This window comes from Chelmon rostratus, chromosome 3, assembly GCF_017976325.1.
Source record: "Chelmon rostratus isolate fCheRos1 chromosome 3, fCheRos1.pri, whole genome shotgun sequence".
Taxonomy (NCBI): domain Eukaryota; kingdom Metazoa; phylum Chordata; class Actinopteri; order Chaetodontiformes; family Chaetodontidae; genus Chelmon; species Chelmon rostratus.
The window spans coordinates 18,065,973-18,081,128 of record NC_055660.1 but is presented as its reverse complement, the minus strand read 5'-3'; the positions used below and the strand labels follow the sequence as shown (position 1 = coordinate 18,081,128).

Genomic DNA, 15,156 nt, shown 5'->3' with positions numbered 1-15,156 from the left:
CCCCTCAGTTGTGCAGCAAGTCATAGTGAGCAGGGAAACGGGGACTTGAAACTAGGACAGAGCAGTCTGGCCCCTTTCCCTTCGAACCAGAGGCGCAGAGTGAAGACACTAGTCTTAGGAGGAGAGAGAAAAGGCTTTGTGGGAAGCTTGCTGCAGTCACCGAGGAAAGAAGCCCCTGGGATACAGAGCAGTGTGTCCACATTGCACAACATCCAACTTTATAGATTTTTTCATTATATCAAGGGAAGAATAACCACTGAGCAGAACTCTCATCACCTGGAAACATGCAGAAGCGCACCAAGATAAATATTGCCATCTTCGTGGTGCTGGTGGGTATGGCTTGCATGTTCACTGCGGTGGTAACGGACCACTGGGCAGTGCTCAGCCCGCGGGTGGATAAAGTCAATGAGACCTGCGAGGCTGCCCACTTTGGCCTCTGGAAGCTGTGCAAGAAGTACATCTACATCAGCTCGGAAAACTACGTGGAGGGGCGCGGCTGCGGACCCATCAGCCTGCCTGGAGGTAAGAGGACATCTGACCAAAACCTTTCATAGCTGGCACATAAAATGACATTAAAGCTGGAGGGCATATTTCTCTTTTGGTGTGTGCTCCTGTAACATTTAGACCAAAGGCGCGGTTCTGTGCTGTATGAATGCTGTTTATCTCTCAGTGTGAGGTGCCTCTATGCAGTCCAGCTCAGAGTGCTCTGAGTAATGAAGCTTCTAAGAATAGAGATCTTGGTGCAGGATCACCAGATGTACCATATGACATTATAAACTACCTTCTGAAACAGAAGAAAGCTCCTATTCGGAGCAACATGCACGCAGAAATCCAGAACGTAATAGACTTTTTCTGACTGTGATAAAAAAGTAGATTTTTCATTTGAAGAAAAGTATTATTTTCTTCATTGTCAGTCTTCAGGGGTGTTGAAACGCCTGAGCTTAGAGTCATGTTTAGGCTATCTGGTGGCGGTTTGGAAGTCCACCACTGAGCCCCAGTCGGCCATGATGATCCCCACTGCCCCTCCTTTGAATAAACCCGAGGGTGAGGGTGGAAACAGCATCCAGCTTACCTCACCAGGCGGCTGGATTCGCGAGATCACATGAGATCATGCAAGCCGAGAATCCATCTTGCTAAGCTTCAAGTTGTGTACTTAGGGCCGAACCACAGTGGCTCAGACCGATCTATGAGGGCCCACCGCCAGCTGCAGACGGGCATGGGTTAGGTGGGACGACAGCATGAGAAGCTACTGTTTGTTTTAAAACACAAAGTACAGACATGGAGTTCATCTAATCACCTGCTGAGTATTTTTTGAGAGCGGACGCAGTTTCCAATGATGACTTTGCAGATATTTCTGAGTCACAGTAAGTCAGGTTAGCGTCAGGGCAGACCAGGCACAATGATGAGGCCTTGAGAGGATGCCTTAGCTTTCCGATAGCTGAGTCCCAACAGGCAAACATCGAACACCAGAACAGCTGATTCCACATTCCTCTGTTAAATGATGTGTTTAATAGTAAAACCAGCTAAAATGTAACCTGCAGACAATTGATAGTGCACACAACATGAGCCAGTATCTGACAGACACTCTGTGAAACATCCTCAGAGAATTCATTTTAAAATAGCACATTGGTAAAACTCTATTTTATAGGTCACATAGTTTCCAAATAATTTCCTGAAATGTCTGTATAAATTATACAGAGGAACACTGCATATAAAGACACTTATCACAGGGATACAGTGTTTAGTTTTTACTGAAGTAACCATCTTTTAGCCAGTGCACAGCAGGTCAGCTGAAAACAAATAAGCAGAATGTGTCTTTCTGTGCAGCTGTAAATAACAGCCAGCATGTAACTCAACAAATATGAAGCATAAAATTTGCAGAACATAAATTAATATTTATTTTGATGGAACTGAATCACCGTTTCTCCAGCCATTCAGATGTTAGTGTAAGTTGCCAATTAATGACTTGGTTATGTCTCAGAATATTGTTTTCTTTATAATCAGTCCCACATTACATACAGTAGCTTTTTCCACATTTCTTTCCAGAACACTTGGAAATGCGTCCCACCTCCGCTCCACTTTAGACTGCACCACTGTGGACTGCATTCTTCTTTTCTCTCCACCAAACTACTCAACTTGTTGCTCTGCAGATTAAGATTTTATATACAGAACTCATCAACAGTTTATAAAAAAAATGGTTGAACAGAACATAAAGTAATTCAATTAAGTCTTCCCTCAACCTACTGCAACATTAAAATGCTGCCTACATACTCATACTGGAGTGTGCTTACAGTGTGGTATTAATACTGGTTCTCCCCTCAGCCCGTAATGATGCTGAGATAATGCGGTCCTCTCATAGGTCATGTGTGTCCAGATGCTTTGAATGGCTCAAAATAAACTCTCCGCGATAACAAATGCTCTTACAGCAGCTTGAATAAAAAGCAGACTAATAGAGTAAAATGGATATGAAGCGAGTCGAGCAGTTGCTGACTGGCTGTGACTCACGGACAGCCCAGTTGGCATGCAGGCGGTGATCTGAGAAACCATTATCTGCTGAACTGCTGATTGTTATCTGACCCTGTGTGTCACTTGGTATGAATTAGCCTGGAACACCAAATTTGTCCAGCTCACAGACCTGTTTGGGAATCCCGAACACCGTCTGCACTACAAGGCTATTCCAAGAGACGATGAAGGGCCTGAGGGTCGTTCATTGGTGCAGGCGTGGCAGGCATGTGCTGAATGTATTGAACCAGGCCGGCCCACCCAGACATGCAGGGAATTCAGCAGATTGCAATGACGAGTGGCAAATGCTTCTGGAGTCTTTATCTGCGAGTTTTAGCGAGCACAAAAACGCTGACAGCGGTGATCTATAAACATTTGGAAAGTGAGAGTGGGCGGCTGTGGCCTGTGAATCGCTCCTGATGAGCGGGTGGCACCGTTCCATCGCTCTCCAGGGGCTTCTCCCGGCCCAATAGCTGTATTAGGACAGGAACGTTATTGTTTATCGCAGCCACATGTCCTCAGAGAGTTGTCAACCTTTGATCCAAAGCAGGACTTTAACAGTGTGTGAGGTGAGACACTCATCTGGAAAATATGAGCTGAGCTGCTGTTTAGTCCGCGGCTGACGAAGCGCAGATTGTGAGACAGGGAACTTGTGTATAACGCTGACATACATTATACATTGCTTCAGCTCCAAGACAGAAGGTTTCATGGAAGGCATATTTTAACTGAGGGCTGTGCTCTGAGTTTCTTTTCATATTGGGATCTTTTTTTATACTGGCTTTCCAAGCTGCTGTTAGCTGTAAATAAAAACCATTAGATACAAGCCTCCTCCTTGTTGCCGTCCCACATGCTGCAAACAGTTTTGTTCGCTAATGACATTCAGGCAATTTCAATGGCCGCAGCACAGTCACTGTAATCTATTCACTGTCTTTCCAGATACAGGAAAAAAGCGTGATTTTTAAAATCATATTGTGCAAACTGCTCAGCAAGCAGTTGCTGATATAAATATAAGCCACGTAAATACTCAGCTGTCTTGGGTGGAAGCCACGAGGGTCAAGTGCTCACGCCAAGTGTAACGTTCCTCTGAGTGACGGGGCCGCCTGGAAGAGTCAGGCATAGCTCCGAGGCACGCTGTCCCACCACACTGCTCACACGAGACCGCCCTGCAGCTCCACATCTCCGTGCAGCCCACGTAGACGCTCAAATTACTTCTCATTCCCAGGGCATGGGACAAAAAGCAAATGGAACCACCGCTACGTTCCCCTCATGGGCACTCAAATGACAGGAACAGGCATCGGGCATGAGGATGGTGAATTGCCATTGATTTTTCGAACATTTACAGATATGTCCAGCCTCTTTAAGTTGATAGCTGAATTAATGGTCCACTTTATTTATCTGGAGTGTGAGTGCTCAAATTTACAGAGGCCGGCCAGTATCAGAAGTTAAGTTTAGAGTAAATACAAATGTAATTCCCTTGAACATAACTTAGATTTTATGCACGTATTATTACAAAAAGTTTAGCACTGAAACCTGCAGGGCCACGTAGTGACACACACTGCTATTGGCACTAATGCTTGTGTTCACCCCGCAACAACATCATTGAGGTTGTCATCACTTATATTAGCTGATAAGAGCGAGGAAGGTCACGACAGCTAAACAAAAACAAACAGGAGCTCAGAGGTCTGCACCGATCATAGCCCCCGCTGACCGGAGCATGAAAACAATAAAAGGTGCCGCTGTGGCATGACAACGCGCAGACCTAATCCGATGTCATCGCCTGATCTTTGTAAAGATGACGGATTGCCCTATCAGGAAGAAGGAGGCTTTACGGAGCCTGTCAGCAGAGCCGGGTGAGGACCAACGCGTCGTACAACAGTGTGTGTTTGTGTTCGGCTGTGGCAGCGTGCTTCCGCAGCTGAATACAGATTCACTCGTGACCACCAGCTTGTGTGTTTTTTTGTTTTTTTGTTTTTTTTTGTGAAGTTTGCATTTTAAAGATGGTACAAAAAGGTGCAATTAGGCGACGCACTACACCCAGTTAGATGTTTGAATAAAGCTGCCTGATAAAGATAATCAGCTCTAAGCGGCCTCTCCAAGGCCTGCTATAGGCTGAGCTGCTCCACTTTAACACACAGAACAATCCAGATATGCATTAAGTTAATGAAGAGCCACAGTACGCTTAAAATGAAATCTTATCTCAGCCAGAGATGGGACTGTGTTTCCTGCTTTTGAAAGAGTTGTCTGGTGTTGCAGTGGAGGGATGAAGCAGACTGAGTGCTGGATTTGCATTTCCTTAAAAAACATGAATATTCACCGTTTTGGGAAATGAGCGGAGTTTTCAGCCTCCCTTTTGAATGCAAGGTTTGGCTCAGACGTACAGCTGGCTGACGAGCCTCTATCAGACCCTCATATGTGCCTTCTACAGCGAAAACAGTGGAGCTCGTTGCTTAGTAACAACCTCTGTTTTTTTCTCTCTTCTTTTTGGTGATGGGGGCTTTTTTTTTTTTTTTTTTTTTGATGGCCAGCCCGTGTCCTCATTCATAAAAACATCTTTTTTGTGTGACTAACATAATATGACACACAGCATTAAAAGCTTGTAATTACAAAGGAGGTTTTTGTAAACAGAACAACGTTGGCTCGGAAAAATTATGATTCAGAGGTTTTGTTTGTGCCTGTCAAATAAAATTGCTTACACTGACATCCCCTTTAGCTTGTTTTCATGGTTTCCACGGTACAGAGGAAAATGGTCTTCCATCCCAGCATGGGTCGCCAAATTCTGCCCGTGATATGATGCCGCGCAGCACAACATATTTTCACATGGAAGCATCTCACCGATGCTCCATGTTGAGAGGGTATGGAAAAGAGGATTAGGATCTTGCGTGTGACAGGAGACCTCATCGCATAGCCAGGATGTTTGACGAGCACTTGACTTTGCCTGCGATGAAGCGACATAGTTGGCTGATGTTACACACATGAACGTTCTCACTCTCTCTGCAGATATGATGAGCCGAGCCGGTGTTGAACTTTCTTTTTATTGCCACATGATGTGAAGCCCCACATGTTAAATCTGAGCCGCTGTGTCTGCACTTGATCAAGTCCTTCTAAGCATGTATACATTTATAAACCGCAGAGGGAAGTGTGTGGTAGGCGATGAGTCAAGTGTAATCAAGATGTGACAGAGAAACAAGCCTGTTTCTAAACTGCACTGAGCTGGTTTGCTTTTTTTTTTTCTTTGTTTTTTTACACTTGCCACAGAATCAAAGAATATTTACTCTTCCAAACCGCCCTGTGATCACATAAAGCAGCCTTGGCTTTATTTGTGCAAATCCCCAATGTTTGACGCCTCGTCTGCTCCAGAAAAATTGAATGCAGCGTCTGCTGTAACCATTCTTACTCTGACAGTCAAACGGCACAAAGCAGGCCGGGGTCTGCACGGCATCACGTAAACATTTTTGTGGTAACGTTACCCTGGTGGCGTCAATCTGTGAGATGCTTTTGTCACATAGTTCTGAGGCAGTGTGAAGTGTTCAATAGAAGTAACATATTCACACAGTATATGACAGCAGGTGGCGTACAGCCAGCAGCGCAAAAGTATGTGGGGCAGAGCTTGAAGTAAGCTTTTCATTTGTTTATTTCATTTTACTAAATGCATATTGAATCACATTATCCTTGACGCTTGTCTACCTGACATTTATGCCAATAAAGCAAACTAATTGTAATTGAACTGAAGAGTGGAAAAGTTAAGTGGTTGAGCAAAGTAAGCAGATGTGGCCCTAAACATGACTTCATGTTACTTAAAGTGTGAAATAAAAAAGCTATTAGAAAACACAAGCGTAAAAGCTGTTTGTTATGCGACAAGGTCAAACAACTTCGATCAAGATTTGGCTGATTTGCAACTAAAATTTGGCTGAACTTGATAAAAGAAATGATAGCTTTCTGGGGATAGAGCACGTATTTGCACAGTACAACAAAAGAAGAGTTAAATCAGTTTAAATTATGAATCACAGTGAATTCATATAATATCAGATCAAATGAAGATGTGCCCATCACCCAATTCTGCAGCTCTCCTCAGCTTTGCAGAGTGTTTTAGCATCTTGCAGCTGCAGCTTGTTTTGTTTTTAAGGTCCACAACTTTGCTGATTTGATTCAGTCTCACTGCTCTCGTCAACCCGGTTTGACAGCCAAAAAAAGGTGGAGTTTGGAAGCAGCCACAGTTGGTGGAGAGGAAAAAAGAGCTAAAACGGGGTTAATAATAATAATAATAATAATTAATACACATTTAACTCTGAGCTTAATCCCATTTTCTTTCTTTTCACAGAGGAAAACTGCACTTACTTCAGACACTTCACTCCGGGGCTGGATGCTGAGATATTTGAATATAAAACACAGAAAGGTAGGTTTCAAGATGAAAAAAAAAGGAGAGACTCGTTTGTGAATTCATTGTGCAAATATGTCTCTTGGAACATTAGGACATCCCAGTGTTTGTGAAGTTGAACATCAAAGTGACTGCCTCACAGTTTCCCAGCCGACCTCACATGCTGCTGCTGCTGCTCGGCTCTCCGTGGGTTCACGCTTTCATTCATGTTTCATTTCTGACCGCAGCACAGTCATCAATGTCACAGCAGGTGTATCTGACCGGCCGTCAATGACAAAACCCCTCATAGGACAAGAGGAAGTCCTGGGTGAAAGGATATTGGATTTTCCTTAATCTTTTCCCAACCCTGTGTCCAACTGGCAAAATTCAATGTGCCAGCACAGGTCTTATTTGGCAGCACTTTATGTCCCTCACCACCTCTTTGCAAAAGCAGAGCTCGTATATACAATGTGCTGTGCTGCAGACATTTTTGACACAAGTTATATTGGACAATTGGAAGGTATTGATGCTTATACTAAGGCTTTTTGAGAACTTTGCTGTTTGTTTCCACTATGACGTCTCCAGCTGGGGGTCATAGTTCACTAACTAAGTCACTGAATTCACACTGTGCACTGACACAAGGCTGACAGTGTTTCGCTTACGGTGCCCTAGGAGCAGTGTGCTGTACATACAGTTCAGTCAACGTTTCATAGCTGAGTGTTTTTTTTTCTAGCCCCCATTCTTCCATTCTTTCCATCCCCTCTCCAGTGACCCTCTCACGGCTGCGACCCTGCTGAGCCCAGCCAGCGCATGTTGTATGACAGCCCTCCCATGTAATGTGCATTACAGGGCCCGAGCACATGTGGAGCGCTGTCAGATTCAATTATTGGGGTGTAAAAAGCTGTATGGCCTTGTGCATGAACTCACGCACGCCCCCACACCCTAAGCTCAGATACGCTAATGCAAGCATTCATGGGTACCATCCTCTACCACACACACACACACATACACCGCATCCCAGCGCTGATGGCTAGCCCTTGAGATACATACTACTAGTTTGGAATGACTGCAGGGCTGACCTAAGTTCCATGTAGCATTATTCACTCTTGAATGAGCCATCTGGCTACACCATGATGGTGTATAAGGCTGAATGAACATAGTCAATGTATGTCAGCACAAGCACGTCCATCCACACAGTAAGACTCTTATCTGCCATAGGGAGTTTGCTAGGGGGGAAAAAAATGGAGCATAATGAAAATCTATGCAAGTTGAGAATAGTCCAAGACACTGTGGGAAGTGATTTGGCCCTTTGGAGTAAACTGACAAAATGTCTACATAAACTTTATCTTGGAGGACTGTCTTCTTCCTCAAAACATGAAAGCTCACAACCCATATGCATACTGCAGCCAGACATGCTGTTTTACCTGTGTGTGTGTGTGTGTGTGTGTGATCTCAAACTTAATTCTTTAAAATCTAATCTCTTATCGCCAAACAAAAAGGAAAGCAGCACATGCCAATATCCACATAAATAATCCAACAAACATGTACATGAGTCCACAGTGTATGCATATATGAATATACAATATATACACACAGAGAGCACACACACATCTGCATGTGTGCACATGACGAGCGAAGCTATTTAATGCACATATCGCACACACACCCACACATATATATTGTACATACACTGTATAGACACAGAACACAGACTCAATACTGACTTCAAAGTCAAACACCTCACAGGATTGACTTTTCGAAATCAATCTCGTGTTTCTAAGGACTGAGAAAACCTTCAGCTGTCAAATGTAGTGAATCCTGCATGATTGAAACACTGCTGTCCTTTGATGTCTGTATTGCTCTCGGTGTGGAGAAACTTTGGCGCCACAGACTGAGCTAGCCAACAAGCTCCACAGACGTGGTGTCTCCGAGAACACGGGGCGTTCGGGGCGCGGCCCACCCTCCCCTGCCAGCAGAAGATGAAGGCTCTCGTCCCCCAAAGGAGTGCCTCTCCTCTGGGCACGGTTCACAGGCGAACAGGCAGCAGATCAAAGGCCCCGCATCCCATCCACCTTGCCGCTCAGAAAAACAAGCCAGCTGCTGCTCCTACCTCGCAGACTCACTGTATCTGTAAACACGAGGTTCAGATCATTTATACAGAGTATCTGTATGTTGAATGTGACGATTATGGTCGTTATAGCACAAAGCGCCAAAGAAGAAGTCTGGTGATATTCTGTATTTTTCTTGGGGTCCACAAATCCAACAGTGGACTGATCCATCCTGTTAGCAGGTATCACCTCCTCTGTACTACATACCTCTTCTATTATTCAAAAACTATTAAAAATACATAACTGAGACAAACTGTTACACTGAGTTACATGTTCCTTCATCACTATGAGCATGGGCACTTATTCCGTCCTGCTGCTGTGAAAACTCACTGAAGCACCAAATGTGTATTATTCCGCTGCTGAAAATAGTCCACAACAAATGCACTATTTCATCCTGCTTGAGTAACATTTTTCTAAAAACTACAGTGCCCAGCTGTTTCATTAGATAACATGCTTTTTTCAATGACAAAGATTTTTATATCTTCAGTCAGAACCAAACAGCTTTGGGACAACAGTGTAGAGATGAGCTAATGCATCCTTAGATTAGGTTTTTCATGGGACTTGTTGACAAATAGAAAATATAGAATAAAGTAAGTCTTATCCTAAGCCTAACCCAACACTAATGACTGGTTAAGAACATCTCTATAACATACAGTAACAAGAAATTATTCCATCCAAAACCAGGTAACCAGATTACACACTGGCTCAAACTATAAAAACAAAATAGTGTAAGACAGTGTCAAAAGGCTCAGTGAAGAACCTTGGAGCTCTAATCTGCCTCTATACATGCCAAAGAGCAGTGATTCCTAACACGTCTCTGGGGGTCATCAGGTGGAAACCTCCCTTCAACAGTGTTTCGCCTACTTAGTCCCACAACACCCCCAGGAGGCTAGGCGGTGAACTACGGCATCCCAGAGTCATCCCCCCTAATGCCGGTTCACACTGCTCCTACACAATCCAAACAGCACCGCCACGTTCGACTGACCCAGGCCTGTTTAGGAGATGCTCCAGGTAGTGGCCAGTACCGATGCTACCATTTAGCTAATGCTAATGCTAATGCTAACCGCTAAGAAGAACAGAAGAAGACAATACAGTTCCGATGCTAGCATTTAGCTAATGCTAATGCTAAATGCTAACCGCTACCTGCTAAGAGGAACAGAAGAAGACAATACAGCTAGATTCACCTATACTGTTAATGTTAATTGCTAGCTGCCAATACTAACTGCTAAGATACTATCATACTACCACCGCTTTAGCTATTGTTAGCTGCTACAATGCTACCACAGGCCTAGATGCCACATGTAACTGCCAATTGCCGCACTACCATCATCTACCCCTGCCTCTCACCAACTGCACCAATAAAAGCGGGGTGGGAAAGCAAACCCTGGTTTGGGTCGGGGGTAGAAAGTAAAGAGGTAGATTCAAAGATGACAGTAGGGATTGGATACAGGCCTAATCCACAGACTAGATTTAACAGCCTCTTCTAACATTTCCTTCAAGAAGCAAACAAAACAGGAAAACAACCAAAAAAGAACAAAAAAAAACAAGCCAACTCTGTATCTTACAACACAAACTCACCCGAACAGGCCACATGGTCCCAAAGAGAGACTCTAGCTGGCCACACCCACCCCCACCCCAGAGCGAGAGGTGTCTTGTTCAGACTTTAACCTCTTCTCCTGCCGGATTAGGCATGCATGTCCTCTGCATCCCCCTACTCCCTCACTGCCCCCATTTCACCCCCCAACTACTATTATTTCGCCTAATCCAATAATTCACATTGTTTTCCTGTTGATTGCAGAAAATGCGATTTGCCTCACAAGGTACCCTGACCGCCAGTTGCCTTCTTTGTATTTATGAATCAAAGAAAATCATTTTAAATGGTTGATTCAGACATTGTTTTTATTATTATTATTATTATTATTTAATTAAAACATAGAGAGGCTTTGCGACTTTACTGGAAAAACAATAAAAAGAAAAAAAAAACAAGTTAATTTCACTCCAATAGACAGTATGTGTGAACAATGTGAAAGAGCTGTGAATATCCGATGCCACTGGATTGTAAAGGACATTTATGAACAACATCATGTCAACACTCCAGGTCTCTTTCTTTCCAGAGTACAACATCTCCGCTGCAGCCATCTCTATCTTCAGCCTGGCCTTCATGATCCTGGCCTCTCTGTGTTTGATTGGATCATGTACCGGTGGAGGCAAAGGACGAGACTACCTCCTGAAACCTGCTGGCATGTTTTACGCATTTGCAGGTGGGTTCAGTTAACTAGCAAAAACGTCAGTTTCCGTCATCATCATCCTCACACATCTCTCTCTCCCTCCCAGGCCTCTGCGCCTTCATCTCACTTGAGGTGATGCGACAGTCAGTCAAACGCATGATCGAGAGCGAGGACACAATCTGGATCGAGTACTACTACGCCTGGTCCTTCGCCTGCGCCTGCACTGGCTTCATCCTCCTCTTTCTCTGTGGCATCGCCCTTCTGATCCTCTCCATGCCCCAGATGCCCAGGAATCCTTGGGAGACTTGCATGGATGCCGAGCCAGAACAAGTGGAGTGAAAAGCCAGACAAACAGATGAATGAGAGATGAGAGGTGACCGTGTCTTACGTTTTTGAGTACAGATGTTAGATTCATTTCAAGAATAAGAGCTGGCCATAAAGGGGTAAGGCCATGATGGAAGAAACTGGTTTGGGTGTTGGTGGACAATAGCCATGGTGGGAAATTTACCTCCCTGCAATTATACAGTCACTTGAATATGGGCCTTTTTGTCAGTTCTGAGTGTTTGCCTTGTCCAGTCTGTCCACCCAGAGTGTAAAATACAAAAATCCTGTCCAACACCTCCTATGATACAGTTCATTGGAAATGGAGACCAGAGCTCAAATCAGACCTGAGGCATGAAAAACACCACACTTCTGCCAAACTGGGTCACATACCATTTGCAATTACCAGTAAGCACTGACCAGTTTGTTAGTGTGTAAAAAGAAGTAAAAAGAACAATTAGAAATGATTTATTTCCCAAATGTTAGCATTATGCACACCTTTGTTGAACAGACATACTGGTAAAGTTTTAGATTATTAACATTTGAGAGTAGCATGCACGCAGCCATGGCCTGACAGCTGCAGTAGGCGACCACGTGATTTTATGTGCTGCATTATGTATATCTTGTACATATCTAATGTTTGTCTGTTGATTTTATTTTATTTTTTTTGATACGGGATTGCTCAAGGAATCACTCACTTGCAATTAAGAAGAGAAGTGTAAGACATGTATTAAGATGTTAAGTTGTACATTTCTAGGATTTATAGAGAAACTTCACACATGAACAGAACTTTGAGAATGAATATCTGGTTTCAAGCAGAGCAGTCATACAGAGCAGGTTAGTGTGTGTGTGTGTGTGTGTGGCAGGGTGAATGCTAAACACCCGCTCAGTCTGCAGCACTGATCATGTTGGAAAAGGTTCAGCTCTAGCAGGTGCACATACAAGGCCGTTTACTTTTTGTTGACAACTCCCAAACCTAACTGATACAAAAAAATCTCTGTTCACGTTCACGCGTCATCATGGCCCGTTTCAAACAGCAGTTTGAAGTGACCATTTTCTTAGAACAAATGTGCCGAAATCACGAAAACCCACATGGTAAATGGATTTATATGGTGCTTTTCTGCTGCTGACCACTCAAAGCGCTTTACAACACGAGCCTGCATTCACCCTTTCACACATGGTAGTTAGGCCACTTGCTCATCGCGAGCATTAGCGCACTCACACACCTGATGCACAACGTCGGGAGCAACTTGGGGTTTAGTACTTCGACATGTAGATACTTCGACATGTAGACTGCGTGGATGACCACTCATCATTCTGTTATCCAGCTGCATGCATCAGCTTTCACAAAGCAACGCTGCACATCATATTAACGTGCAGTTTGACAATGCTGGTCAGCTATGGCCTTGCAAACACTACTTCGTGATGGAGTTTTTTCTCCATAAGAGATTAAAATACAGCGAGCATAAAGGAAATGCGGGTTGGTGTTCAAACTGTTTTGGTCCAGTTGGGTTTGAGAAGCTCCTATAATAAAAGTACTCAGATCTGTCAGTAAAAGTAGCAATACCACGGTGCTACAAGTAAAAGTCCCATATTCAAAATTTGACTTATTAAGTATTAGCATCAAAATATACTATAAATTACTAAATTACATTACACAGGATGAATGAATGAATGCTGTTTATTGGTTGAACTTTTCTTTTTTTTTTTTTTTTAGCAAACTGTGCTGCTGTTTGTGAGAGCTGCAACATCCAAGTTATGTTCAGGGCAAAACATCCCTTAATTTATATTTCTTTTGACTTGACTTTGATTTTTTTTTTTTTTTTTTGACTGACTTTTCTGACGTTTGACTAAAGTAAATCAAGCAGGAATAACGATCGTGGTAACTGCTGACATGAATTTCTATACCCTTAGTCTTTGTTTTCTTCTTTTTCATTTAATATGGCATGCAATTAGACAAGTGTGTGTGTGCTATCTTTGTTATGTGCTATAACTTTGTAATGAAAATTAAACCTTGGTAAGTTATGGAAAACTTTTGTCTGTGATCACTCTGAATGCTTTTGTTGGTTTCATTTAGCTCAACTTTATTTCTTACCACATAAAACTATAGTTTCACACATCCTGACCTACTGATGGACCATTTCAAACAATAAATGTATGTGATAGTTTGAGCTTCCCTTCTGTCATGGCCTGATCGTCAACTTGTGACAAATGAAAAGCTGCTGCTGCTGATGCCGTGCCCATCTTCCAGGTAGATGGTGGAAAGCCTTCAGGGTTGAACTGAGCCTGGCATTCCACAGAACAACCCTTTAACTGTCTCTACACTACTTTCCATTGCCCCTGTGGTAATGTGTGGTATAACTGAAGTATTCTTTGCCCTGCATGTGTTGAGGAGCTCAGATGTTACATTTTGGAGGCTCCCAGGCTCTCTCTGTGCCTACAGTTGCCATTTAAAACTACAGCAAAATCCTGGCCCTAATGATTCCTGTAGACAGCAACCCAGCGAGGCAGACAGGCTTCTCCATACTACTTCTGTGCACCGCAGAGGATGATGTGAAAAAGACAAAACTCGAGCAGTTTCAATAAAAACACTTTAATAGAGAAACAAATAAAAAAAAAAGAAAATAAACCTTTGAAACACAGTCTAAATCCTTTATTATAACCACCACCAACTGAAATGAAGAAGAGTAAAACAGATCTATTCAGTATTTTGTACCCACGAGGGAGGAACCAATGGGACTGGGAGGCTGGGAGAACAGGTGTGCCATTGATTCACTGCAGCGAGGGAAGAACAGAGGAGAGCAAACAGATAACAGGAGGAGATGTGGCGTTTACAGAAGGCTGAACATAGTGCTCTCTACTGGCTGGGCAGAAGGTTGCTCCCTTTCCATGCGCCACACACACACACACACATACACATACACATACACATACACATACACATACACATACACATACACATACACACAAACAAGTTAGTTTCACTTTGTTTTCTTTAAAAGGCAACACAGAGTGTTTCCAAGAAATGGATTCATAGGATGATATACGGTGTAATATTTGGAGGTGAATACTTCATTACAAGAGTACAGACCCTTGGCTTCACAGCAAAGATCCTGTCCAACTGATTTTGGAGACGAGAATTCATGATGGGACAGAAATGAAGCTTTAAAAACAAATCAGCAATGATGAAAATTTGCAAATAAAATCCCTTTAAAATGTCTTTGGCTCAATCTCTTCTAAAATAAATAAAAGTGTAGATGAAGAAGCGGTGAAATATTAGTATTGCACAACTTCAGAGAATAGCCAATGACTGCTCTGGGGCAACATGATTTCCCCAAACAAACGTGTCCAAAGCTTCGGAAATACGACACACACCAGGGAGCAACCTCAGCTTTAGCCCCGCTAAGTAACTGCAGGAAAAAAAAAAAGAACTTACATGACCATTACATATTTGACTGACATGTTAGTAAAATATTATAATAGTTGTGTTGATAATGTCACAAGTCATTGTACACATCAAATAATATACCAAAATTTGACTCTGCAGGTTGAACAAAAGCTTTTTTTTTTTTTTCTTTTTCCTTTTTTTTTTCATCCACAAATCAATACAAACTGATAAAAACAGGGATAAAAACCAGCCAGG

The 15,156-nt window shown here is 43.0% G+C and overlaps 2 protein-coding genes across 3 annotated transcripts in view; one reads left to right on the top strand and one right to left on the bottom strand.

The window, feature by feature from the left end:
• The first annotated feature begins 284 nt into the window (after positions 1–284).
• LOC121604574 (voltage-dependent calcium channel gamma-1 subunit-like) lies at positions 285–13,276 on the top strand. Its single transcript, XM_041934133.1, has 4 exons — positions 285–522; positions 6,821–6,895; positions 11,079–11,225; positions 11,299–13,276. Exons 1-4 carry the CDS (start codon positions 285–287, stop codon positions 11,529–11,531), a joined length of 693 nt encoding a protein of 230 aa, XP_041790067.1. The 3' UTR covers positions 11,532–13,276.
• Positions 13,277–14,085: 809 nt separating this feature from the next.
• helz (helicase with zinc finger) overlaps positions 14,086–15,156 on the bottom strand; it is a 53,975-nt gene continuing 52,904 nt past the window's right edge. For both annotated transcript variants that reach the window (XM_041933159.1, XM_041933160.1), the window contains exon 33: positions 14,086–15,156. This exon is cut by the window's right edge. The gene's annotated coding sequence lies outside the window, so the exon portion shown is untranslated.

Excerpts from the sequence above, each read along its gene's own strand:
- LOC121604574 (XM_041934133.1), top strand. The coding sequence starts at position 285 with ATGCAGAAGCGCACCAAGATAAATATTGCCATCTTCGTGGTGCTGGTG. Across the intron at positions 6,896-11,078 it reads TGAATATAAAACACAGAAAG|AGTACAACATCTCCGCTGCA; the intron begins GTAGGTTTCAAG and ends CTTTCTTTCCAG. Across the intron at positions 11,226-11,298 it reads CATGTTTTACGCATTTGCAG|GCCTCTGCGCCTTCATCTCA; the intron begins GTGGGTTCAGTT and ends TCTCCCTCCCAG.